The sequence below is a fragment of the Podarcis vaucheri genome (assembly GCF_965113315.1).
Source record: "Podarcis vaucheri genome assembly, chromosome: 13".
Lineage (NCBI taxonomy): Eukaryota > Metazoa > Chordata > Lepidosauria > Squamata > Lacertidae > Podarcis > Podarcis vaucheri.
The window spans coordinates 21,361,630-21,388,489 of NC_138751.1; the positions used below are offsets into that span (position 1 = coordinate 21,361,630).

Sequence of the window (26,860 nt, forward strand, 5' to 3'; positions counted from 1 at the left end):
TAAATGCCACTTTGCTTATTTGCAGACATTCTAGTGCTATCTGAATGGTTTGCATTTCTTGCCTTTCATTTCCTCCTGCCCTCGCTGGGTACAATTCCCACTAGGCCACTCACATCTGCATTTGTCCTGCAGTTGATGGTTATGCCTCGGGTTTCTGATGGAAGAGGGATTTAGTCAATGGGAGGATAGATCAGGCTTGCAGGATCAACACTGTGGTTTTGTTATGGTTTTTTCCAGGCAAAAGCAAGGCAAGAAGTTTATGCCACAATAAATTGGTTCGTTTTTAAGGTGCCACAAGACTCTTTGTTTGTTTATGGACATGGAAGGCTCCCATATCTCCCAACGTCTTTTTGCCTGATTTCCAGGCTGCGGATATCATTAAGTTTTCACATACTGTATTATTTTTACATTTTACAAGACATAAGATCTTAGTTAAAAGGAACAGGAATCGTTATCTTAGTTAGTTAGTTAGTTAGTTAGTTAGTTAGTTATTAGTGTCTTTCGGGGGGTGAGGGCTCAGGAGAAGCAGAATTCCGCAAAGTCCTGGTTTTCTCTGTTGTTTCCTCTAGGCAGCTGCCTCTTCAGCTTTGCAGGCGAAGGAGGGCAAAAAACACCCCACAAAATTTAAAAATAAATCAAAAGTATCCCGGAAGTCAACCTTCCATACTGAGAGAATACAGTTGTTAACTCTGCACTAACTCTATAGAGCATTCGTCGCCCGCGGCCGACGTTTCTCCACAGTTACCGGAAGTTCTCCCTCTCCATGCTTCTTCTCTACCCTTTCCTATCTCTAGGCAGATGGGAGGGGGGCGGCCGGGTGTGATATTACTTCCGGGAGGAGCTAAGATGGCGAGCCGCGCGCTGGTGGTGGCGCGAGGAGGGCTCGGCGGCCGTGTTATCGGTTGGTTAAAGGGCCGGAGGGGGGGGCGAGGCAAGGGAGGTGGTGGGTGTCGGCTGGCGGAAAAGGAGGCGGGGAGGGAGAGCGAAGGGGCAAGAAGCCTCTCCTTAAAGAACTCGTGCAGGAGAGACCCGTGACCTTTTTGTGCTTGGCGGGCTGCTACTCGGTTCATTACGGCCTCTGCCTTAATGCCGGCCTTGGGGTCTGAGGCAGCGGCGGAGCAGTCCATCACGTCGAAGCGGGGGGAGGCGGCGTGTGGCAGGAGGAGGGCCCGCCCCTTCCTTTCCCCTGAGTGGGTGAGGCCGGCCCCTCGGTGCATCCCTTCAGGCTTCTTTCCGCGGATGCTGCTGCTGCTGCTCCTCCTCCTCCCCTGCGGCAAAGAGAGAGGCGGTTTCTCCTGGCCCCGGCGAGGTGGTTCCGCCCCTTTGCTCGCCCGCGGGGAGCTCTGGTTCTCAGCACGTGCCAATCAATGGTTTAGCGTCAGGGATGAGCGGGGATGTAGCAAAGCGTGCGGGTAGCAAACCGTTCAAGGTGGTTGAAACAAAAGAGAAGGCGAGCCTCTCCAATCTGAGCGGAAAGGGGCAATAAAAGAAATAGTGTGGTGCAATGGTTAGAGTTTTGTTCTGTGGCCTGATGAGAGACCAGGGTTTGAATCCCTACTGGACCACTTAGCTCACTGGGTGACTTAGGGCCTGTCACTGTCTCTCAGCCTAACCTACCTTACAGAATCATTGCGAGGAAAAAATTGGGACTAGGTACACCACTTTTAGCTCCTTAGAAGAGAAGGTGGTATATCAGTGCAGCAAATTAATATATATGGTGAGTGTAAGCAAGTGTAAAGTGATGCATGTTAGGGCAATAAACAAACAAACCTGAATTTCACATATACGTACACACATTCTTGTATTCAATGAACAAGGTTGTTTCACGGAATATAGAGATCCTGCCCCCTGCCGTACAAGTCAGCATATCAGATGCTATTATTCATAATGTTTATTTTAAAAGTGCTTAAGTTCACATAAAATTACTTTTTTGCAGCTGTTGTCTCTTGAAGGTTATGGGCATAGTCAGAAGGAGGGAAATTGGGGGAGACAGGGACATCAGGATGTGCAAAGATAATGTATTTGTTATAAAGTGCTGTCTTATGAAAGTGATCACCCATTTTGCTTGTGTTTTGCAGGCCTCCGTGGCTGCCTGCCTCGTTATCTGCAAGGTTTTATAGCTACGGTAAGAATTCTGGGCAGCGGTGGGCTAATTGTTTTGATTTGTTGCAAGCCACCCAGAGCGGCTGGGGCAACCCAGTCAGATGGATGTTGATGATGATGATTGCTGTGATATAGGCAGAGAGGGCTAAAATTCTGACACTCTTCTTCTGCAGCCGTCCTTGACCTGCCCAGCCTTCCATGGGCATCCGTTCCTTGTTCGAAGTTTTGCAGTTGAAGCGAAGAAAGTATTTGTACGAGACAAACCGCACGTCAATGTTGGAACAATTGGGCATGTGGACCATGGCAAAACTACATTAACGGCAGCCATCACCAAAAGTGAGTGTTAGGGGTGGGGGAATGGTTATTATTATGGAAGATGAGATAGGGTGAGAACAGGCCTAGACCTAATCAAAACAGCTAGTTGAAGGAAAGTCAGCTGACAGCCAGGAAGCCAAATCAAGCCAGCAAGGGCTGAGCACCCAGCCTCCAAAATAGACTCCATCCCCAAACTGCACATCACTGTGATACACCTCACCTGCTTTCTCTTGAGCTGAGATGCAGGCAAAGGCAATGTGAACAGCGAGACCTGTGCCTTAGTTGCTCATTCCAGATGCTCACTCCCTTGCACATGTCAGGGTGTGAGAAAATGGGCGCCTTTGGTGTCCAAAGGAAGGGGCCAAAGCCTCAGTTGCTGTTCAGACTACAGAAGGGAGTTCAAGAACCCTTTAGCTCTGCCTGCTGACCTGTTCCCATACCAGCTAAGACACAGATAGTCCTTGCTGGCCTTTCAGATTTGATCAGTTAAAAACATTGCTTTCCCCCCTTCTTCTTCAAAAAATGCTACTGAACAAGACACTAGACCAATCTTTTTTTGGGAGAAAATCAGGAACCTTGTTCACCCCTTCTGCTGTTATTTCCAGTTTTGGCAGATACTGGAAGCGCCAAGTTCAAGAAATATGAAGAAATTGATAATGCACCCGAAGAGAAGGCTCGTGGGATCACCATCAATGCCTCCCATGTTGAATATTCAACAGCTAACCGCCATTATGCCCACACAGACTGCCCTGGGCATGCCGATTATGTTAAGGTATGTGTGAGGAACTGGGAATCCATGAAAGCCCTGAACACACTCATGATCCTCATCCAGAATTCCTGTTGATGGCACATGCCATTAAAAAAAAAGAATTCTTGGAGGATTGCCAAGATCTAGAAAACTTCCAAGCCATATCAAACATAGGAGCCTGGTTTTTCAAAGTAGTTCACGTCCTAGAGATACCACAGCCTAACATGCTTCCCATGTCTTCTCTGTAGAACATGATCACAGGAACAGCACCACTAGATGGCTGCATCCTTGTCGTAGCTGCAACAGATGGACAGATGCCACAGACAAGGGAGCATCTTTTGCTTGCCAAACAGGTGAGTCTGTGGTCTTGGAATGCAATAGGGTAGAGATGGTTTGGGTGACCTTGTACATACTTGTGAGAATATGATGGGTGCTTCTGTCAAGCAGGGCTGGAAGTCTTGAGAAGGGAGCAATGTACATGTGGGTCACCTTTGTTTTCTTCCCTACCACCTCAGATAGGAGTGAAGCATGTTGTAGTGTACATCAACAAAGCTGATGCAGTCGATGATGCAGAGATGTTGGAGCTGGTAGAGCTGGAGATACGTGAGCTGCTCACAGAATTTGGCTACAATGGGGAAGAAACGCCTGTTATCTCAGGCTCCGCTCTGTGCGCCTTGGAGGTCAGTGGTGCACACACAGATTTCGTTTTGAGTGTCATTCCTTAGCAGGAATTCTTCCATTGCTTAATCATTTATATCACCACCTTCCATTCCTGTTCCTTGCAGCACCGAAATCCAGAGCTGGGCTTGAACTCCATCATGAAACTGCTGGATGCAGTGGATACACACATTCCTGTGCCACAGCGGGAGCTTGATAAGCCCTTCCTGCTTCCCATAGAGCACGTTCACTCCATACCAGGTACTAAGCTTCCTAGGTTGCCCCCATTTGCTTTAAGGGAGTTGCAGCTAGGGAGGATCCTGTAGGGCTGTCTGGCTGTCCTGTACCCCCGTTGCCTATGCTAGCTTCATTTGACTGCTTTATTCCAGGCCGAGGCACTGTGGTAACTGGTACCCTTGAGCGTGGCATTATCAAGAAAGGAGATGATTGCGAATTTGTAGGGCACAACCGGGACTTGCGCTCAGTGGTAACCGGTAAGTCCTTTAGATTTTCTGCAAAACTCGTCAACTTCTTGGTCTCCCCCTGCCTTCCAAGTTTGGTAGAACAGGGATAAAACGGAGAATCATAGAATCATAGAGTTGGAAGAGACCACAAGGGCCATCGAGTCCAACCCCCTGCCAAGCAGGAAACACCATCAGAGCACTCCTGACATATGGTTGTCAAGCCTCTGCTTAAAGACCTCCAAAGTAGGAGACTCCACCACACTCCTTGGCAGCAAATTCCACTGTCGAACAGCTCTTACTGTCAGGAAGTTCTTCCTAATGTTTAGGTGGAATCTTCTTTCTTGTAGTTTGGATCCATTGCTCCGTGTCCGCTTCTCTGGAGCAGCAGAAAACAACCTTTCTCCCTCCTCTATGTGACATCCTTTTATATATTTGAACATGGCTATCATATCACCCCTTAACCTCCTCTTCTCCAGGCTAAACATGCCCAGCTCCCTTAGCCGTTCCTCATAAGGCATCGTTTCCAGGCCTTTGACCATTTTGGTTGCCCTCCTCTGGACACGTTCCACTTTGTCAGTGTCCTTGTTGAACTGTGGTGCCCAGAACTGGACACAGTACTCCAGGTGAGGTCTGACCAGAGCAGAATACAGTGGCACTATTACTTCCCTTGATCTAGATGCTATATACTCCTATTGATGCAGCCCAGAATTGCATTGGCTTTTTTAGCTGCCGCATCACACTGTTGGCTCATGTCAAGTTTGTGGTCAACCAAGACTCCTAGATCCTTTTCACATGTACTGCTCTCAAGCCAGGTGTCACCCATCTTGTATTTGTGCCTCTCATTTTTTTGCCCAAGTGCAGTAATTTACATTTCTCCCTGTTAAAGTTCATCTTGTTTGTTTTGGCCTAGTTCTCTAATCTGTCAAGGTCGTTTTGAAGTGTGATCCTGTCCTCTGGGGTGTTAGCACCCTATGTGAAAATGGCAGTCAAAGGACAGTTATGGTTGGGTGGAGGGAACACCCCTGAAAGTTTGCAAATGGTAATGGCACTCCTTTTGACTTCAGGTATTGAGATGTTCCACAAACAATTGGAACGGGCAGAGGCTGGTGATAATTTGGGCGCTTTGGTGCGGGGGCTGAAGAGAGAGGATATACGGCGGGGGATGGTTATGTGCAAGCCCGGCTCCATCAAGCCGCACCAGAAGGTCGAGGCTCAGGTAAGCAGGCAGGACAGATTTGCAAATAATGTATAAGACCTAACCTAAGGAACCTCCTCACCCACTATATCCCTGCCTGGTAACCGCGCTCCTCATACGGGGCCCTGCTGAGAGTACTGCATACCTCAGAGGTGCACTTAACCTGCACTAGGAACTGGGCTTTTAGTTTTGCAGCTGCATGACTTGGGAATCAATTAGCCACCAAAATCAGGCAGGCACCTAGCAGCGTGTTTAGGCGCTTAATGAAAGTCATTTTTTGTTCAGGAAGGCTTTCCCTTAGGATGTAATCCAGTCATTTATGGAAGATCAGTGTTGTCTAATGGAAATGGGTTTGTTTGCATGGATGTTTTTGTTTTTAGTGAGTTTATGTTATTGCTTTTAAAGATCTTGTTTGATTCTGTTTTTATCATGATCACTGCTTCAGTGGCTTCAAGCTATGAAGCAGTCTATAAATTTGTGTAATTATGATGGGACACTTTCATATTCTGTAAAATAATGGAGGTTTAATTTGGAGCTCACATTGATTGTCCAGACAAGGCAAACAAGTCACTTCTCCTTCCCAGGTTTACATCCTGAGCAAAGAAGAAGGTGGTCGTCACAAGCCCTTTGTTTCTAACTACACACCTGTTATGTTTTCTCTGACCTGGGACATGGCCTGTCGTGTAGAACTGCCTGCATCAAAGGTTTGTCTGACTCTTCCTGCCCCCCTCCCCCCTTTCCAGCAGCCTTTTGCTTCCTATAAGCATTGCTGAAGTGTCTTACAGAATCCACATTAGAGAATAGCTCTTGATCAGCTTTGCTTCTGATGCTTATAACTGAAAACAGGTACAACTACTGTGTATCTTACAGGTCTTGTTTCCTCTTCCTTAGGAAATGGTAATGCCAGGTGAAGACACCTCCATTATTTTGACATTGCGGCAGCCCATGGTTTTGGAAGAGGGGCAGAGATTCACGCTACGGGATGGACACAAAACCATTGGCACTGGAGTTGTCACAAAAACACTGTCAGTAACTGCAGAAGATAAGGCGAAGTGGGAAACTTAAGTATATCCCTCAGAAGGATGCTTGTGAGGCATTTCAGGCCACTGAACATGTAGAACACATGAAACCAGGAGTTAAGCGCATTGCAGAAAGAGGAAGGATATATGTTGAAAGCTTCACAAGCTATAAGCGGTTTCTTGGAATAAAGCCCCTTGCTGCTGAAATTATACCCTAACTAAAGTAAGCGGTTAGCCTTATCACCATGGCTGAGGTGAGAAAAGCCTAATGTGTTCTGCTCATTTCAAGGGTGGGTGGGGAGGGCAAGTTGGTTAAATAAAAGACTTGAAAGCTAATCTTGAGTGCTATTCTGTTAAGTAGTGTAATTTTTTCATGATATCCTTTGAGAGAGACACTGTTGTACTACTAAAACAAATTTAATATTAGGTAAAACTAATCATATTGTGCTGGAGGATACTTTTGAGAGTCCCATGGACTGCAAGAAGATCAAACCTATCCATTCTTAAGGAAATCAGCCCTGAGTGCTCACTGGAAGGACAGATCCTGAAGCTGAGGCTCCAATACTTTGGCCACCTCATGAGAAGACTCCCTGGAAGGGACCCTGATGTTGGGAAAGTTGGAGGGCACAGTAAGAAGAGGACGAGATGGTTGGACAGTGTGCTCGACAGGAGTGCCTGGCATGCTCTGGTCCATGGGGTCACTAAGAGTCGGACACAACTAAACAACAAAAAAATCTTATGTGTAGTTAATGGGTACAGGTGTCTGCTTGCAGGGGCACCGGTACTTGTTGATCTCATATAGTTAAGAATTTGGAGCCTGGATACAGTATCAAACCCAGAAATGTCTATTGAGCAACCCACAGGTGGCTGCACAGCTTGAATCCACAGACAGGCTTCCTGTTTCTTGTGCCCTCAAAGCCTGAATAGTCAGGCATAGGATGCCTTATTTGTGTGAACTCCTTTAAATATCACATGGAGCCTAAAGCAGAAGTGGCTCTGTACATCTTGCACTCCAGCAAGTGTGGACAGCATTACCAGGCGGGGGTGGCTTAAGGGCATCTCTACAGATTACACAACACTACCTAGCTCAAATACATTTTCAAATTTAGTAGTATTAGTAAAAAGTATATTCCCCCACATATGAAATGTACTTCCTCTCCCCCTACCAGCCCTTTTTGAATATTGAAGAGGACTAAATCATCCTTGTGATATGAAAATTATTACAATCACATACCCTTTGATTTCCTACAGTGATAGTAAGATCAGGTGGAAAACATGCCATTTCCTCCTTCACAAACATGCATATCCTTACTAGAGAAATCTTCAGCCCCAAAGGGGAAACAAATCCAGCAGTGCTTCTAACTTGAAAAAAATCTTTTTTGTGGTCAAGTATCTCATTAAGATGGAAAGCCACCATCAGTACTCAAGTGCTGCTCTTAAAAAAATGGATAGCATGAGAGTAACTATTTGGAGTAACAACCTTAAGAACATTACGTGCATACTGTGATTTGTCTTTCTAGGGAGAGCTCACTGAAAGCAGCAAGGCAGGATAGTGAACTGCTGCACTATCAAACTTTTCTACCCCATTTCTTCTACAGCAGCCTTTAAAGATTTAAAGATGCATTGACTCTCTGTGCTTTCACGTTTATATATAGTGTTTTGCCTACAACATAAACCATTAATTGGACACCACTAGATTTATACAGAGGTAAGCAAGGTGGTACCTTGTAGAAGTTGTTGGGACTCCCAACTACCATCAGCCCCAGCCATGCCACCCTTTTGTTTCACAAACATGGTTGGTAGAGATAAAATGGTCAGAGAAGAAATCGCTAGATTTTTATTTCATTTGTCCAAATCAGTGTATATCTTAATGCTGAAGTTGGTATTTTCGCCCTGTGTCGAGCATTCTGGCCTAGACCACAGGCTGGGGGTTGTGAGCCTGTGACTATCGCAATGTTGTTGGATTGCAATTCCCACCATTCCTTGTGCTGGCCAGAGCAGATGAAAATTAGTGTCCATTATCTGCCTGGGCACATTATCTGCCTGGGTACCCCTAGCTGCTCTAAATTTACAGGCTCTCACATTCCAGCTGTAGCATCCAGTTATGGCTACCATCTAGAGCTTCCATGTATCAACAATCCATGGGCAAGGTACAGCTGCTCTCACCTGGGTGAGGAAAGAGGAACTAGGGCAGAACATACTGCTGGTATGTAAGCTGTATCACAGCCTGCCTGAACCTGGGGAGACAACCCATCTGCATGCCTCACTCCCACCAGACTGTGACACCCATTAAACAAGCAGCCCAGGCCCTCATTTCTCATCAATCATGGCACAGCCCAAATCAGACTCTTGACATTTAAGCAGACTCCCAGATAATAAGAAAAGAGTCCACCACTCCAAGGCAAAATCCTGGAGCAGCTCAAGAAAGACCACGGCCCAGCTCAAGAAATTTAACTGTCCCAGGCACTGAGTGGCTGAAGTATAAAACCTGGCATTCAGCTGCTTATTGTCTCCGTAGCTTGTTTAAAAAATAGCAACACCAGCCACACATACTTCATTTCTGCAACTCTTCTCAAAAAATGTCACCCACCAAGCCCGGGGGGGGGGGGGGAGTAGCAACCCAATCTCGTATAACATTTTCTGCTAAGGGCCCACAACACTACTGTCCAGCCTCCCGTTCTTTCAGACTTTATGTGCTAGTTTCAATAAAAGCAATAATTAAAATTTTATTATTCAGATTAAAAAACACTGCTAGACCATGATGTATAGTTTTTTTTTACCATTAGTGGTCCCTCCACCAAGAACCACTGCTTTAGGCTCTGCATTACACTGCCACCCCAATTACTTACCACTGCTGACTAGTCATTTCAGCAGCAGCAGCAGCAGGGGGGAATGAGCAGAGCACTGCAGCCTCTGAACTGGATGAAGGAGTCTCAATCGCTCCTCCTTGCTAGAGAAGCTAAAACTGGGGAGATCCGAACTGCTGCAACCACCCCAATTCTGTAGAACCGTGAATAAGGGTTACTTGTTAGAAATTGGCCCTCCCCACACAGTCAACCCCAAAGCCCAACATTAGTTAGTTTAAAATTTTATTGTTTTTTTTTTTTACTTTTTAAATATTTTTACTTAATAAAAAGTCAAGGTTTGTCCATCTGGTCATGTCCTTGTCAAGTTAATGTGGGAAAGTGGCATTTGCTCTAAGAGCCCGAATGGAGTCATAAATAACAGAAAAGAAACCCTGCCCTTCTCCAGGCAAGGGGAAGGGGCCGTTCTCCGTCCCGCTGGCTGACAGCGCCCCATGTGGGCTTCACTAAACCAACGGAAAGGAAGGTGCTTGGCGAGGGGGGGCTGGACCGGGCCAGACTGCGCCCCTCCAGGGGCCTCTGCCATGGGCATGAGGGCTGGCCCAGGCTTGGGGCCAGCAACAGAGCCAAGGCTGGCTAGGGTCTCAGGTCACAGGGAGAAGCGTGGACATCAGTTCCCAGGGGGGTGGAATGGAAGCTGCTGGGAGGGATGAGATTGAACTGGAAAGAAAAGAAAGAGGTAGTGAGGATCACAAAGATACAAAGTCCAGAACTACCAACCCTCAACCCCACCCCTATCGCAAAAGACACAACCTATAAAACCTAGAAATCATCCATATCTCCCTAAGCTCTTCCATACCCAGGAAGTCAGTATAGACGACAGCCTGTTGCATTCAGTTCCCTCCCTCCTTTCCTCAGCTTCCTAGTTTGACTTACCTTGGTGGTGCCCTATATAAGTGTAGTGGGAGGGTGTGGAGGCTGAGAGGGTGGGCACACCACTCTGGGGCACACCTCCCTGTGGAGGCCCCCCGTGGGTCTGCGAGGGGTGCAGCAGCATGACCTGTGGAGCTCCAGGATGAGGTGGTGGGGCAGCTGCAATTCCAGTCTGGACATGAGCCTGTCGAGAAAGCAGAAGTGATTTCAATCCATACCCCAGTACCTTAATAAACAGTGGATACCTTCACACTGTACCAACAAAATTAGCAGAGAAGCCCAAATCCATAAAGTGCAAGATCATATCTATTTGGAAACTCATTTTAACTGATATAGCTGAAGTATTACAGTGGTGCCTCACAAGACGAAAAGAATTCGTTCTGCGAGTCTTTTTGTCTTGCGATGTTTTTCGACTAGCAAAGCACGGTCCGTTGCAACTGCGCCTCTTCAAGTGGCTTTTTAAAAAAAGCGCAAGACGTTTTCGTCTTGCAAAGCAAGCCCATAGGGAAATTCGTCTAGTGAAGCAACGCAAAAACGGAAAACCCTTTCGTCTAGCGAGGTTTTCGTCTTGCGAGGCATTCGTCTTGTGGGGCACCACTGTATTGGCATCCCTGTCTCAAGAGACAATGGAGTGTGTTTCTGGGAGCCATCCAACTGTCTTTGGGACTCCACTGCGGATTTGTGTAGGCCTAGAATTCACTCCTGAGCCTTTTCTTCTTACAATAATATCCCACAAGGCAGCAGTGCTTTCCCTTCTCCTAGGTGGCTACCTTCCCAGGTTGGTGAGACATATCTGTCTCTCATTTCCCTCTACAGAACATGCAGAAACCGCCTTCTTGACCATCGAACCCACTATTGGTCTCATCCACTAAATATGCCAGAGCCTGTCTTTTCATGAAGGGGAAGTCCCTAACTCAACAAGAGTTTGAGGCTCATTGGCTACCCTCAACCAAAGAAGCCGTTCCCACAGTATAGCCACTGTTGCATGCTGACAGCTTCTAGAAGCCACAGGTGAGAACTGAGTGGAGGATGGCGACCAAAGTTGGACAAACTACCCCAGAAGGTGCACAACATGCCCCCCACCAGAGGCACCACCTCTCCCCACTAACACTCCATACACTCTCAGGTATTATATAGTGTTCATCAGCACTTTCTAAAAAAAGAGGCACAGGAACTCCATTTGGTGGCTGTTTTATGTCTGATATAAATCCTTAAGTTGTGATTCTGCATCAGATGAGTAAGAACAAGTGTGGTAGTTTCATATGACATAGCCACACTAGATTTTGTGCTGCATTCTGGATGGAAGCTAGAAACATGTAGAGATGTGTAGTGGTTAGTAGGTTTCAAAGATAAGGTGGCACTTTTATGTCCCTTGTGTAAGTTGCGCAGTGGTGTTCAGAGAGCAAGCTTATTTCATGGAGTGGTCTAGCCTCAGGCTGATGGAAGTTTGGGAGTCCCTGACACAATCAAGGCTAGACTCACCCTTCCTCACAATCTAGGCTAGACTCACACTTACCTGGGTGACGTGGGCCATGTTGGCGTAGCTGTGCTGCAGCTGCTGGTGGGCATGGATGGCGTAGACTGCTTGCTGGGGGAAACTGCTCTGTGGAGACTGAGCACTGGGCCCTGGCGTTATAGAGGGTGGCGTAGCTGTCAGTGTGGCCGTGTGGTACAGGTTCTGCTGCTGCTGGGCACTGGCCAAATGAGGTGGCTGTCCAGCCTGGTGCTATGGCAAGAGAATACAAAAGCCACAGTTCAAGTATCAGGGGTAATGCATCACACCTACCTTCAAGATATTTTCTTCTCCCCTCTTTGCTACTGCTGTAGAGAAATGTTATGCATTCTATGGAGACAGGGAGTGCCTAAGGGAGTGCCTAAGAATATGTGTGGAACAGTGGGTGCTGGGTGGCTCTCCGCTTTCCTGAAGTATATCTGCCCTTGCTATTCTATTTTCTCTTCCCACAATAAAACCTTGAGCATGTGATGAAAGATTCTACATTTGCTAATTTTTTTCTTAACCGATTCGCCGCTTAAGGCAAGGCCAGATAAGTCAATATTCCAAACACTAAAAGCAGACTCTCTGGTAAAAGTCAATTTAACTAATTCCCCCTCCCCTAAAACTTACTAATTCTGATTAAATGGAGGGGTGTAAGAAAGAAAGATAGCCAAGGCTGTTTGGCAAAGTCTCAAGACAGTTATGGGTCCCCGCCATGCTGTTTATCTGTTAGTAGCTGTTCATCCTCAAGTTGCTGAATACTATGCCTAAAACACGGGGGTGCTTTTACAGAAACCACACTGTGCTAGAAGACTTGGGCCCCTCAACTGTATAAATTAGCAAGTAAAGATGTGATAGTCTATTCCTGGGACTCCACACACACAGCAGCTCTAAGACTTCAGCTGAGACACGAAATGGTGACAACTTCACTCCTAATGTAGGACTACCCCTTTCTGAGCTAGCCTAGAATTTCCAGACTGGAACTTGAAGGGTCACCCCAGCACTAATCTCTAACACAAAATCAAACTGTGCAGGTCGCAAGAGCAAACTAGCATCAAGTGCCTCCCACACTAGTACCTGCACAGGGCTGGGGGCGGCATGTTGCGCTTGCTGTTGGTTGCCCGTGGGTGTGGTAGCTGGTTGAGGCTGATGCGGATGCAGCTGTGTGGCATGGTGGGGATACGACTGATGCACTGTGGCTGGGGAGAGAAGCAGCAAGCAGTGGTCAACAATGCAAGGGGGGAGGGAGGAAGAGAAGCTCAGAACAGACGTGTCTTCAGGCTCTGTACAAACTCACCATAAAGAGCCTGGGGCGTAGGTTGCTCTGCCTGGGGATACTGGGGAGTAGACGATGAAACAATGGCCTGGGGATGGTTGCCAGAAGTCATCATACGTGGGTTGCTCTGCAGCATGGGGGCAAATACAGGCTGGAGAGAAGAACATGAATTAGATAGTGTGGGGCACAAAGGTCAGCGCAGTTAGCTTCTCTGCTGAAGTACACATGATACCCACCTGCGAGGGGTAGTGTGCCATGGGCTGCATCATAGTTGGCTGTCCTGTGAACTGCTGGGGGTTGTAGGAGATATATGAGGAATACGGAGTGGCAGCCATCAGAGGGGGCCCTGCGGCTGCCGCTGCCTGCATAATGGGAGGGGCTGAGGTGGGCTGATGCTGGTCTGAACGCTGCGGGGGCAGAGAGCCTGTGCAGAAAGAAAATTCATGTAGGGAAGCCAGTTCAAATCTGCACAACCCACCAAACTGCACAGCAGGTATACATTCCAGCCAACATTCACCATGGCTCCTTAATCAATCTTTAACCCTCTTACCTTTAGCTCCTCTATATTTGCTCTGCTGTCCAGGCACAGAGTTAGAAACAGGGTAAGGGTACATCTGGGGTGCCTGCAAAAAACACGGGACATGCCAATTAATTCTAACACTAGCCTCCGCAATAATTTCAAAACGAACCAATGATTATGCAGCTCACCCTTCTATCCAAAGGCAGGACCATCCACACATCATTCCACCCCCTTCTCACCTGCACAGCTGGGCCCATATGGATCTGTGGGATGTAAGAGATGTATTGTGGGCTGTACATGCCACTTTGCCCTGTAATCACTGGGATGGAGGGTGTAGAGTGGGTGCGTGGTCCTGGCGATGTGGGTGTGCTCGTTGACTTGTTCTGTACAGATAGGAGGAAGTAATCAGAAATTAAATAAGCACCTATGAACACAGAGAAACTAACAGAATGTAGAGTAAGGGTGTGAAGACTTCAGAAACAAGTCATTTTTGAGGGGGTAAAGAACTCATCTAAGATCATCTAACCGGAGCCTAGTGTGGAAGCCATGCACTCGGAATTCTGAACCTAGAAGTTGGTTTTGTGGTCCAGAAGTGAATGGAGCTCACAGTTCTTCCATACAAGAAACTCCAACTCCAATTACTCCAAGTTCTCTTTCATTTAAGAGCTATAATGGAGGGATCATTTTGCTGCTGCTGCTGCTATTGTTAAACAACTGGGAGTAAAAAAGCCTTACCCATCTACTGACAATCATCTCCTGGTAGCTGCTGGAGCCTATAGGATATTGAGCTAAGCTGACACAGTATGACCATTTCTACTGCAGCACACAGATACACACCCTCCCCCCCTCCCATGCAAGCACACAAACCACAGAGCTAGTTTCCCAGATTACACACCACAGACAGGAGAGTCTTTGAAGGATTGAACTCCTTTGCATTTGGGTTCAGGGTAGACTTCTTCACCTGCCTGGAGAAAAGCACAACAGAAATTACAAAGAAGTCCACAAGAAATGTAGAGCAAAAACTCATCTGCTGTGGTTACCACCACTAACTCACTCTGAGACAGGGCCATCCTCCTTGTCATCTGCGTCACCTTTGCCTAGAGGACTAGCAGTCTGGGTCTGGCGTTCCATGCCTTCACAGGGCCCTTTTTCCTCCTTGTTGTTGCTTTCAGACAGCTCTAAGTTGGGCTTGGGGGATTCATCTGGTACCTCACATGTGCCCCCTGCTCCAACCAATGCCTCCGGAGGCTTGTCCTTCACCTTTCCTTCAAGAGGCTCCTTGGTCCGGAAATCCAGTGTGGCCTCTGGGGAGGGGCTGGGCTGCAGCTTGGAGAAAGTAGACATGGAGTAAGCAACGGTGCCAGAAACACATTAATGCTCTGCCCCACAAAGTACACTGACGGGAGAAAAGGAGAACATTCTCACCTTAAACTGGGCCCCAAATTTCCGTAGCTCCTCTAGTTGATTTCTCTTTTGCTCATTTTGGAGACCTAAAGCAGGGTAAGTGTCAAAACAATTACGTAACAAAGGATTTAGAACTCCAATCCCAAAACCTTGAAAAGTATTTGTGGAATTAGCCACTGTTCAGGAACTGCTGCAAGAATGCCAGATATTTTCTTACTAATATTTGTAGGTTTTTTTATATTAAAAGTAGAATATATACATCACCTGCAGAATCCACTCAACAGAACCCAAGGTTTCAAAAGAGAAGTGAGCAGAGAACTCAAAAAGTTCAGAAGACACAAACCTTTGCTTGCCTGTTTGACCAGATCCGAGGGGCCCATAACCTCCAAGGTCCTGCTGGGTTCTTTGGTGGCAGAGTTAGGCACCTCTTTAACTAGGAATGGAACAGAGAATCCAGAAGTAAGCCTTAAAGTGAGAAGTGTCTTCTATGTAAGAATCTTCAGCATCTACTCCTGCTCATTTTCTTAAGGTGGAGCCTGGCTTCATCTTTTGTCTTAAGCTCTTTCAGTTGATCAAATTCTTGAGATTTGATAAACTATCTAATTCATTAGGAGAAAAGATGCCTAGGTCCATTCCGTGCTAGGAATGGACCAGACTAGCTTCACCTCCAGTGTGATTCCTTACCCTCAACAGCAGCTACAGGGACAGATACTGGAACCTTGGGTGAAGGCGGGGTTGGGGAAGCACTAGACTCCATAGTAGGCCTCAATTCAGAGGGCGATGCAGGAGCAGCAGGAACTGTTGATCCCACTGGGGGATCCTGGGAAGAGACTGGCACAGTTGAGGCAGACTTAGGAGAACGTGGAGCATAGAGGCGACCCACTGTGTAAGAAAAGCAAAGTTATTAGATGCAAGCAACATCACACCCAGCACAGGTGTTTACTGAGGGTCATGGGGAAATCCCACTTTAATTCCACTGCCCGCTCTACCTGAAGAAGTTGCAGGTGAGACTTCCATGGGTCGACTGGAAGGGGAAGACATGCTCTTAGCTCCTCGGATGGGTCGCTGAGACTTTGGAGACATTCTGGATGGACCTAGAAGAAGGGAACCACAGAAGCAGATGAAGAGGTCATGCAGGCACACCAAGTGGTCCTTTGCTATCTTCAGTTTTCTACTGCTGGAAAGTGGGAGAAATTCCAGTATTTATCGCAACCTAACACCATCATGGTTGTCTCAAAGGGAAAGTCATGCCCCAAAATTAAAAGAACACAATATAACCCCCCCCCCCGAAAACCAACATAGGAGGAAATTTCACAGCCACCTGTGGGAGCTTAATCAACTGATTCAACAGACATTTAAATCCTCTAGAAGTAACTGCACCAATCTATTCAAATTTCCACATTCTAAGCTTGGGAAAGTAAGCCTCACCTCCATTGATGCCTCGCTGCTCTGGAATGGAGCCAGTGTTGCCTTCTGAGTGGTGTGCACTTCCACGGGGTGGTAAAGACCCCATACCTGGCCTCCCACCCCGAGAACTGCTGCAGCGTACACCTCCTCTTGAGCCTTCTCTGACACGCTGGGGAAGGGGGATGTACTTGCCCTCTCTACAATGAAAGAAAATATTGTGATAGCATAATTCCTGGTGCCTTGCTAGGAGTGAAAGCAAGAAGGGAAAATGGACAAGATGCCTTCAAGGCAAGTAGGCTGGGAGCCCCCACGTGTATGAGATGAGTAGGTTCTCAGGTACCAACCTTTAAAAGTGGATGTCAACATTGTTCTTTCCTCCCAAGAGATGCAGTGGAAACCCAACTTGCCTTATGTCAATTAAGGGATTTTGCTGCTGGGTCAAAACCAGCCTATAATTCTCACACTTCTCACCTGGATGCCAGACTGGGGCTGTCCCTTCCCGACACTTGTCTTTGCACAGAGCTGTGCTTCTCCTCTTCTGTGCGTCCATCATCATTTTCCATAGCAATGCGCAGTCGGTACTGCGGGCTCGATTCAATCTCCCGAGCCAGCTGGGCAGCCCTTGCTTCTCGCTGCCGGAATTCCTCTGAGTTATCCTTTTCAAGAGGGACACTGCCATGCACACATGGTACAGTGAAGAAGAATAAGCAAGGAGTCAAAACAAACACGCTCTACCAATCGCACATAGACACAAGCCTCTTGCCCTCAAAGGAACAGAACCACCCAACACTTTCCCCAAGCTCCACTTTGGAGAAATATATTCCAGCAGTTCAAGTCCTTTGTCTGGCCTATGAAGGGATTGAGCGCTTCATATGCTACTGTAACCAAACTTTCATCAACATTGATTTCCCACACAAACATGCACATGGAAATTAATTCTAACTGAAGAAGAAAAAAGAAAGCTTTCTTTAATATAGTATATGAACAGTGAATGTCAAGGGCTAAAAATGAAAACGTAGCAGCATAAGCAAGAAAGATTTGAACATTTAAGAATTTTAGAGGTAGGGTAGCAAAGTTCCAAGCAGCACATTACATTTTTAGAACACACTAGCAGACTGTGGATTGACAAGTTTTATAGCAGTGGAAAAATAAAAGCCACCCACAAACTGGGTTTTGGGGGGAAGATGTGAGCATTAGGAGAGCCTGGTACATCTGTACAGTAGATTTTAGGGCAGGAGAAACCTGGACATCTGGTATGCTTGGTATTCAAGCTACATGCCCATGCAAATGCAGATATCCCAAAGTACCGTATTTTTCGCTCTATAACACGCACCCGACCATAACACGCACGTAGTTTTTAGAGGAGGAAAATCCGTAGGCATGCCACCCATAGGCATTCCCTCCATAACACGCACAGACATTTCCCCTTACTTTTTAGGAGGAAAAAAGTGAGTGTTATGGTGCAAAAAATACGGTAATTAAACCTTACATACAAGCCCTGGCATCATTTGCATCATGGTACTCTAGCCTCACAAGACAAAACGTTCGACAGCTTCTAAGCAATAAATACAGTAAATTCCAGCCCGCTCCATCACTCCAGGGTGGGTTAACAACATTTGCCACATTTAAGCTTGAGATCATCTCCTGAGAGTTTAACCCTGCCTAGCAAAATAAAACAAAAAACCCAACCTCATTAATCCTTCATTGCTTTTGACTGATGCTCAGGTTTCTTGGTTTCTCCAGAAAGCCACCAATAACTATTGATGAGTTAGATGTAGGGGTGTGGGCGTGAATGAGAAAGACAAACACAGGTCTGGTCGCCAAGACCATTTCAGGGTTCAAAAAGGTCAGCACTCAGTCCACTGCTCTTCTGCCTGTTACTTTTCACCAGTTGGTCAATGACTTGTAGGAGCTGACAATAATTGCTCGCTCTCGAGGGCCAAATAGACAACTGACTAACCCGGGACCTCCCCTGCACTGGATCTCCACTCTTTAGTCTAGGGCCTCCAGAATGATTTATCTTAAATCGCCATATCATCTACATCATGTCCTGAAGGGGTAGCCTTTGTGCACCCTGTAGATGTTGCTTGACTCTGGCTCCTATCAGCCTCAGGCAGCATGACTAATAGTTAGGAATGCTGGAAGCTGTAATCCAACATCTGGAGGATACACTGACAACCCTGATATATTGCTTCAAATCCTTCCTCCCCTGTACCCCTCAGTACAGAAATGACTGAAAAGTGTTAACTCACGTATAAGAGGAGAGGCTGCTATCATAGGTGGTTTTTATACCATAATTTTCTTCGTTGAACTTGAACATCTCATTTGGGTCCCAGCCATTAGACTAAAATGAAAGACAAAGCAATCATTTAAACAGTGAGGTACCTTTGTCAAAAGAACAGCTTAGCAAGGCATCAGACCCACAGCACCAGCCCCAAGCATTCGTCTTTTGCTGCTTCACCCAGATCAGAACACTTGCCATGTCAGAATCCAAGTCATAATCATCACTGTTGCTGTCTCCTCCTTCCCAGCGCTGTAGCACCTTCTCTTTATGCTCCCCATTCACCTTGGAATTCATGGCGATGGCAGAATCTGTGAACTTATCTAGGACACAGAGCAGAGGGAACGGTCAGAATGGAAAAGATCCAAGCTCGCCCACCCCCTGCCAAGTCCAGGCCACACATCAGACCTCAACCCTGCTATATTACCTTTGGTGGCATAGTTGAAGTCAACATTGTGGAAGTGAACCAACATGACATCGGCAGGTTTGAAAACCATGGTGTCCACAATATCCTCTCTCCTGGGCCCTACGGCCTGGTCAGGTACCATCCTGTGCACAGCATCCACAGCAAGCTCGAACTGCAAACACAATCCCTGTTAACATATATTATCACACATCCCTACCCACACACAGCTAGCTGAAACTGGAAGAATACCCGTATTTCATGACATCAAGTGGCCCACTGAGAACTATCTAATATCAGGCTCCATCCTTACATTCTCAAGCAAGCAAGGTGCTAGGCCTTTTTGTGAGGGGTGTCACACGCAGGATTTTATCTTATATTCTATTTCTGATCTTTAGATGAGTGTGTCCATACTTATGTAGCCAAAACAGTAACACTCAAGCGGGAGGTGTCTGCAGACTTAAAAAGGTAAAGGTACCCCTGCCCGTATGGGCCAGTCTTGCCAGACTCTAGGGTTGTGCGCTCATCTCACTCTATAGGCCGGGAGCCAGCGCTGTCCGCAGACACTTCCGGGTCACGTGGCCAGCGTGACAAGCTGCATCTGGCAAGCCAGCGCAGCACACGGAACGCCGTTTACCTTCCCGCTGGTAAGTGGTCCCTATTTATCTACTTGCACCCGGGGGTGCTTTCAAACTGCTAGGTTGGTAGGCACTGGGACCGAATGACGGGAGCGCACCCCACCGCAGGGATTCAAACCGCCGACCATACGATCGGCAAGTCCTAGGCCAGGGGTCTGCAACCTTTAAGACAAAAAGAGCCACTTGGACCCGTTTCCGAAGAAAAAAAACCTGGGAGCCGCAAAACCATTGCGACATTTAAAACAAATATATCTCCAGAGCCGCGATCTGACAGCGGGCGCGAAGGTGACGTCGGGACGGTGCATGACTAACGCATGCACCGCCCCCATGCGACATCACAGCCAGTACAGCGCCCGCCACAGTGGGGAGTGTCGGGGCGCACAATGCGCCTCCTCCCCTCGCTAGTATCCGCCCTGGAGCCGCGGCAAAGGTGTAAAAGAGCCACATGCGGCTCCGGAGCCGCGGGTTGCAGACCCCTGTCCTAGGCGCTGAGGTTTTACCCACAGCGCCACCCGCAGACTTAGGGGAACCTTAAAGATTCAATAATTTTAAAAGACTTCAGAAAATTTCCTACGGGGGGGGGGGCTGCAAATAGCGCGGTGAGGGCTGCTCAGGAAGCCAGATGGGAAAAAGAAATGAGCTAGCTGGAAAATGAGAAAGGAATAGCACAAGCAGAAAATGGGTAGAGCGTGCTTCTCATTGTCTGCATACGTGATGCCATTTCTTTTACCGATGAATTTTTATACTACTTTTCAGCACAATCACAAGTGATGTACGTAAAATACAAAATATGATCAATTAAAACCAATTCTTATAAAAGACTTAAAAATGACTTCATCCATTGTAACTCTAAAAGATTATGAAAGAAATACACCCTCACTTGCTGCCAAAACAAATGTACTGTAGAGAAAAGGCACATCTTGTTTCACACCATGTTTATATTTTGAAATGTCCCCAGGAACAGAAGAGCTGTCCACAAACATCAACAGAAAAACCAATGATTTTAATGCAGCTATCATCTGGCACCAATGTGTCCACACACGGCACACTCAAAAAAGGTAGCAGCAAAAAGAAAAAAATCCTTCTCTTTCTAGATCAGCTCTTATTTAGTGTCATTTTTTTAAAAAAACCCAAAACCCTGCTAAAGTAAGTCTCAAAGCAAATAAGCTTCATGATCCATTGACTTGCTTGGAGTGGTTGCAATTTTTTTCCTCAAAATAACAGAATGTAAAAAAAGTCTGCTGGATCTAGGTCACTTGCCCATCTAACCGAGCATCCTGTGGCCAACCAGATGCCTCTCAGAAGGCCACAACCTAGACATCAGCACAACACTCTGTCCACCTGCCATTCCCAGCAACTGGTATTGAGAGACATGATGCTTCAACAATGGAGGTAGTACATAGCCTTATCCTCCATGAATTTGTCTAATCATGCTTTAAGGCCTCTCAAGTTAGATGGGTGCCCATGAGATCTTGTGTTAGGAGAGTGGGAGAAAAACTTTTCCCTATCCACTTTCTCTGCCCATGCATAATTTTGTAAACTTCTCTCACATCACTGCTTACTCGCCTTTTCTCTAAACTAAAACTCCCTAACTCTGTAACCTTGCCTCATAGCTGCTCCATCCCCTTACCATTTTCTGAACCTGTCCCAACTCTACAAGACCCTTTTAGAGGTGAGGCAACCAGAATGATACACAGTATCGCAACTGCAGAAAAATGTGGCCAAAAGTGAAGAAAGTGTCATACTATTGCTAGTGAAGTAACAACCATGTTACACGTAAGAAAAATTAAAGCAGGGACTTCTTCTTTAATGCTAACTTGCTGAAATGTGCATACCACACATGCATTGAAACCATTGGTGGTGAGGCCCTACTTGTTCTAATACAATGACGGCAGAGAAAAATCCTTTTAATACTCAAACCTACTTTCAAACACTCTAGGAAAGCCAAACCAAGCACTCACCTTGGAGCTCAAGGTTTTAAAAATCCCCTCAAATGTGTTTCCATTTTTCACCTTCACATCACATGTGGACCCCTGTCAAGAGAAAAAGAAGGCAGAAATAACACTAAGAAAGAGTGAATGACATTTCAAGTTATAAACTGAAGCCCCTCTAACTGAATCCAATCAACAACTTTTTCCAAGAACTGTGCCACCGAAAGGAAGAGGAAGAAAATAGCATTCCTTTTTCTTTTCTTTTTTGAAGGGGGGAATGGTACTAGAACCAATAATTTGGACTGTATCACCAATATTGATCATATCAGGGCTAACAGCAATCACCACAACCTGCATGTGGCTTCAGGTAAAGGATCATAGAATTGCAGTGTTGGAAGGGACCCACAAGGGTCATCTAGTCCAACCCTTGAAATTCAGGAATCTTCTGCCCAATGTGGGGCTCAAATCCACAACCCTGAAATTAAGAGACTCATGCTCTTCTCTAGCGTCCTGTTCTTACAGTGACCATGTCTCATATTCACAAAAACATCTGGAAACAAACCTAAGTAAAACCACTGGGAAAGGAATGAATAGGTAGCACACAATGTGAACAGTAAGGTGCAACAAACAGTAAGTAAGGTGCTTATCCTGCAAGGCTCACCAAACCAAGTGATGGGACTGGGGGAAAATGCCACAAGAATCACCCTTTACTGCAGAACCATCCACCTGCATATTGACACTTCAAATCCTACACCCTCCTAGCTTCTCTCTTGGAGACTCACCACAACTGCTGTGAGGAAGTGCAGCATTCGGGAATTGTTATAGACACCCTCAAAAACCTGGTGATAGATAGAGAGGAAAGACAGACAAGGTTTATTAGAAAGTTTATAATGCTATATTGCCCTCTGTCACTTCCAAGTATTAGGTATGCAGCTTCAGGAATGACAAATGGTTAATTTAACAATACTAACCTTAGGGTTAAATAACTATTGAATCACCTGCTTCCTTCATAAGCTCAAGCTAGTTTCAGGGCTTTAAGCCGGGAACTGGGGAATAGTAAGATAATGGTGCCCCACATCCACTTTGGTGAGAGAGCATGAAGTAGAAAAGACCAATTGTATCAGAAATTTCCTGCCAGGTAGGGAGTGCTCAAATACTGCTGTGGGCCCCAGACACAAACCACATGGTTTATTTGGTGTCACATTTCAGTTTTTGTGCCTCCCACTGACATAACTGTAGTGTCCCTAGTGAACTTGAAAACTCAGAAAAGAGCAGAGATCTTCCACTAGTAACCAATTATGAGTTGGCCTCCTTTGCATGTAGATGCAAAATAATAGTGCTCTAAAACACTACAGGAAACCCAGCCTGAAATATGCCAACTGACCTCAAAATCTCACTACATGAAATTGTTCTTATCTGTGAAAGTTTAAGATTCTTAGAAAAAGGTATCATGCAGAAGAAGCTATAACTAATGGAAGAGGGGTTTTTTTTCTCCTTTTTGGCCATATAGGAAGACTCTCAAATCTTGTTTTTGGGATGCCTTTTTAGTCACAGAAATTTCGGCCTAGAGAAACATTCATTCAGACATCCCAACACCTAATACAGCACAGCTACTTAGGGCTCAGATGTCATCTAGTAGTTACCCAAATCACATAAATCAGGAATCCCAAAGTACAACAATTGTCTTATGGCCCTGGAAGGCTTAGCTCCTAGTACTTACGGGAGACTGCGGAGGTCCTTTGCCTGTGCTCTGGCCCCTGAAAATGAATCAGGCACAAGGGTAACTCACAGGAAAGTGATGTGAACCCCACCAAATATAAACAGTGTTCAGATCAACAGGCCACCTTTGATGCATCAGATCATTATAAAATTGTTTTATGATACACTAGTAAGAAACCAATATTTTGATAAAGAGAATGAAATAAGGACTTTCGCATTAGCTAACAAAATCTCTTCAGAAAAACTGGTGGCGTGTATATTATAAGAAAAATTACTCTCAGCTGACAAGTAAAAGATTACACACCAATGGGATGGAAGTAAATACTGCCCCATAAATCCTTCCCCTGCCTATACTGTATAGTCAAGAAGCCTGACACAATCCTTGTGCGGAAAGGGTTCCCTGCAGCTCTACCTCATACAGCCAAACTTTTTTAGCCCAAATATTTCATGGTAGTTGAAATAATAGCAACAGTGATAACTATATGGTAAAGAGAATCTGTGCTGCATGATGCCCTGCTCTTGAGATAAGAACCAAAATATGAAAAGCAGGACAACATCCATATAACTTGTTCAGTTTTTAAAAAATGATGTTATGACCAATGGTTAGTGGTTTTCTAGCCCTCATCTTCCTCATACCAGAGGTACTCCTCTGTTTGTTATTACTGCAAATATGGACACTGTCTTGAATAACATGACTGAACATAAAGAAGGGAAAAACCAGCCTGATGACTATCTCAACAAAGCCTTTTTAGTTCACTATTCTGGAACCATTTTTTTTTTGCCAACGTCCATTACTCATCCATAGAAGTGGTTTACGGTTAATAAAAAAGAAATGACCTAACTAAATAAGGGTGCAAAGTAAGTGCAAACCACCATAGCACACTTAATAAGGAGCCTGTTGCATTGGGATCAAGGGACTTACTCCCGAGTGCACATGGTTTGCATGTGGTACTTCAACAAAATCCCACCCATATCTACTCATAAAATAAATCCCACCACATCAACTCCCAACGCCTACAAAAATGCTCCAACTCAAGAGTATGAGGGCCCTTACACCTCATCTTCCCTCTTCCATCCCCACCAGGAAAAATACCTAAAGCATCATCCCTAAGAAACTATTACGATCCCTTTTTTTTAAAACCACACAGGCCAACTGGAATGATGCGCCTCCGCATTATTTTAGCAAAGGGTGCACATCGGGCTATGCAACGTCGAATCGGTGGCTCAGGACTTAGGCTTCGCTTATCCCGCTCCCCGCGCCGGGCCAAGTCCTCCTTTCAACCCTTGGGAGCGGGAGCGCGCGGAAGGGAGCGGGAGCGCGCGCAGTTCCTTATTTCTCTCCCCCCCGTCCCGCCTCTTCCCCCCCCCCACTTCCCCGGATGTAGAGTCGGTTTTCGTTTCTCGGTCAACGTACCTTGTGCCGCTTCCTCCCGGGGGGCCTCCCCCTCCGCTACCGGGGGGCGCCACCGTCGCTGCTCTGGCTCCTCCCGTAGCCCCGGGGCTGAGGCTGCCGTTGGGGCTGGCGGGGGTCGGGTTGGCCTTCCGCGAGGCGGCGGCTGCAGCGGCTACCGCGGTGGCCGGGGGAGGCGGCGTCGGCGTGGTGGGCGGCGGGGGAGCCGAGGCGGGAGAGCCAGGTTGAGGAGAGGGCGGCGGGAGCGGCTGCTTCAACATGGCGGTGGCGCTTGGCGGCGGCGAAAAAGGGCCGGACGCCGCAGGCTCAACCCCCCCTGTCAGAGCACGCGCTCGCGCGAGGCCGTTGGGCGAGAAAGGAGGAGGAGGAGGCGGCGGAGAGGAAGCCGAGAGTCAAAGGGCCCCCTCCCTCCACGGCAAGCGCGCACGCGCTTCTCAGGGCGCCGCTTTGGCGCAGCCTGACGAGGGGGAAAGGAAAGGGGGAAAAGATTGGGGCGGGTGAAGAAAAGGGACAAAAACCGGTCCACCGGCTGAGGCGAGGGCCTGCGGCCACCTCAGAACTAAGCCGCCTCCGCCGCGCGCTCCTGTTGCTGGCCCGGAAGGGGAAACGGGAAGGCAGGGAGGCCTGCGGTCGCGGAAAGGGGGAGGGGGGAGAAAGAGAGAAACACACAAACGACAACGAGGGAGAGGGGCAGAATAAATACCGCCTCCCCGCTCCGCGCGCGTTTCGCGTCGCCTTGTGCGTGTGGCCGGCCTGCCCGCTTGCCCTGCGCGCGCCGCAGCGAACAAAATGGGGCGGAGAGAGGTCCTTTCTCGCTGTGGCCGAAACGAATCCCTCAGGAGGCGCGCGCTCTTATTGGCTGCCTAGCCCTTTCGCGGTCTCGCGCATCCAACGGGAAGGGGCGGGGGTCGAGGAGGAGGAGGAGGACGAGAGGCGAAGGGAAGAAGTTAAAAGTCCCGAGCGCTCGAGCCAATCGAGAGGCAGCGCTTCGGAGCGTAAAGGCCGCGAGGCAAATCTCCCAGCCTAGGCGGAGGGGGACGAGCGGGGCTGGGGGGAAAAAGGAGCCTGGAAGAAAAGTGAGCGCGCGCAGAGAGAGGAGGAGGCGGGGGGTGGGGAAGTGGTGATGTTGGCGTTGAGGGCCCCGACACGAGCGGTCTCAAACCCCACTCCGCCGGCCGCAGTTTTCTGTTTCGTATCGGGAGCGCACTTGCTTGTGAGGTTTGGGTGGGGGGGCACAGAAGTACGGATCCCGCTGGCCCGCGCGGACGAGAAGGAGTCAATCCGGTTGCTGCACAATGAGTCCCTGGTGGAGGGCGGGGTTTCGCTCTGCGCATGCGCCAGGCGCGCTCCCTCCTGCCGCGCACGCTCGGCGCTGCCGCTCTCGAGAGACCAGCGGCGCGCTCACGCGCTCCCTCCGCTTCACAGTCAATCGGGAAACAGAGCGAGTGGGTGCTTGGGTTCCAGACGGATCCTTCGAGGGAGGCGGGGAGGCGTCCGTTAATGGTTTAGGGCTCACTGCACATGCGTAAGAGGAAACAAAGACTTGTGCCTGCCTTGCTTCCCAAAGTTCGTTATGCGCATGTGCCGAACGAAGAGAAGCCGTTGCGCATGTTCGCTGCTTACGTACAAGAGCAAAAGGCTCTTCCGCCGCGCGCCAGACGAAACGCATGGGCAATGGGCGGGGCCTCCTGCTGAGACAGAAAGTCCCGGATTCGTTAGAAGACGGGTGACCCCAAATGACCCCCGATCCCTCAATGTCACGTGGGTTCCAGTATGGCCTTGGCCTCCGTGACCTCCTAGGCAGCGTCACCCCCAAGCTGTCAAAGGTGGCTTAGAGATGCTTCTTCAGAAACCTTATTCTTTTCTCCTTTTTTCATTATGATTTTAAACGATTTTTCAATAAACACAGAAACTTTATTATTTTCAACAGAAAGGAACCAGGGCTGGAGAAAACAACAACAATAGAGAAAATAAATAACAACAATAATTAATATTTTTACCCTGCCTTTTTTCCTGACAGGGACTCAATGCGGCTTACAGATATAGTGACATATGATTAAATATGCACTCCATGGGGCTATAGGGTATGGTTCATATCAGAAGTGGACAGCCTTTTTTTTTCCTGGTAGGGGACACA

The 26,860-nt window shown here is 47.4% G+C and overlaps 2 protein-coding genes across 4 annotated transcripts; one reads left to right on the plus strand and one right to left on the minus strand.

Moving 5' to 3' along the window:
- Nucleotides 1-796: 796 nt before the first annotated feature.
- Nucleotides 797-6,843, plus strand: TUFM (Tu translation elongation factor, mitochondrial). Its single transcript, XM_082197036.1, has 11 exons — nucleotides 797-901; nucleotides 2,079-2,125; nucleotides 2,277-2,439; nucleotides 3,024-3,190; nucleotides 3,415-3,519; nucleotides 3,682-3,846; nucleotides 3,952-4,084; nucleotides 4,213-4,317; nucleotides 5,352-5,503; nucleotides 6,067-6,186; nucleotides 6,374-6,843. The coding sequence occupies exons 1-11, from the start codon at nucleotides 799-801 to the stop codon at nucleotides 6,545-6,547; spliced, it is 1,434 nt and encodes a 477-aa protein (XP_082053162.1). The 5' UTR covers nucleotides 797-798; the 3' UTR covers nucleotides 6,548-6,843.
- A 1,474-nt stretch (nucleotides 6,844-8,317) lies between these two features.
- ATXN2L (ataxin 2 like) lies at nucleotides 8,318-25,778 on the minus strand. 3 transcript variants are annotated; one of them, XM_082196902.1, is made up of 23 exons: nucleotides 24,727-25,778; nucleotides 23,314-23,350; nucleotides 22,376-22,432; nucleotides 21,624-21,695; nucleotides 19,049-19,199; nucleotides 18,820-18,944; nucleotides 18,593-18,684; nucleotides 16,812-17,012; nucleotides 16,362-16,537; nucleotides 15,923-16,027; nucleotides 15,618-15,815; nucleotides 15,277-15,366; nucleotides 14,955-15,019; nucleotides 14,584-14,849; nucleotides 14,425-14,494; nucleotides 13,718-13,912; nucleotides 13,560-13,632; nucleotides 13,246-13,433; nucleotides 13,031-13,160; nucleotides 12,811-12,932; nucleotides 11,755-11,964; nucleotides 10,242-10,422; nucleotides 8,318-10,025 (listed from the first exon to the last, which is right to left on the minus strand). In XM_082196902.1, exons 1-23 carry the CDS (start codon nucleotides 24,981-24,983, stop codon nucleotides 9,976-9,978), a joined length of 3,111 nt encoding a protein of 1,036 aa, XP_082053028.1. In that variant the 5' UTR covers nucleotides 24,984-25,778; the 3' UTR covers nucleotides 8,318-9,975. The 3 variants fall into 3 exon arrangements, with proteins under 3 accessions (XP_082053028.1, XP_082053027.1, XP_082053029.1); XM_082196901.1 differs by having other exon boundaries at nucleotides 14,584-14,855; nucleotides 24,727-25,777; XM_082196903.1 differs by having other exon boundaries at nucleotides 13,769-13,912; nucleotides 14,584-14,855; nucleotides 24,727-25,775.
- Nucleotides 25,779-26,860: the final 1,082 nt, after the last annotated feature.

Coding starts and splice junctions, on each gene's coding strand:
- ATXN2L (XM_082196901.1), bottom strand. CDS start 24,983: ATGTTGAAGCAGCCGCTCCCGCCGCCCTCTCCTCAACCTGGCTCTCCC. Junction 15,367..15,617: donor CCCTGTAGCTGCTGTTGAGG/GTAAGGAATCAC, acceptor TTCCATTCCTAG/TTAAAGAGGTGCCTAACTCT. Junction 14,856..14,954: donor AATTTGGGGCCCAGTTTAAG/GTGAGAATGTTC, acceptor ACTTTCTCCAAG/CTGCAGCCCAGCCCCTCCCC.
- TUFM (XM_082197036.1), top strand. CDS start 799: ATGGGAGGGGGGCGGCCGGGTGTGATATTACTTCCGGGAGGAGCTAAG. Junction 2,126..2,276: donor TGCAAGGTTTTATAGCTACG/GTAAGAATTCTG, acceptor CTTCTTCTGCAG/CCGTCCTTGACCTGCCCAGC. Junction 5,504..6,066: donor ACCAGAAGGTCGAGGCTCAG/GTAAGCAGGCAG, acceptor TCTCCTTCCCAG/GTTTACATCCTGAGCAAAGA.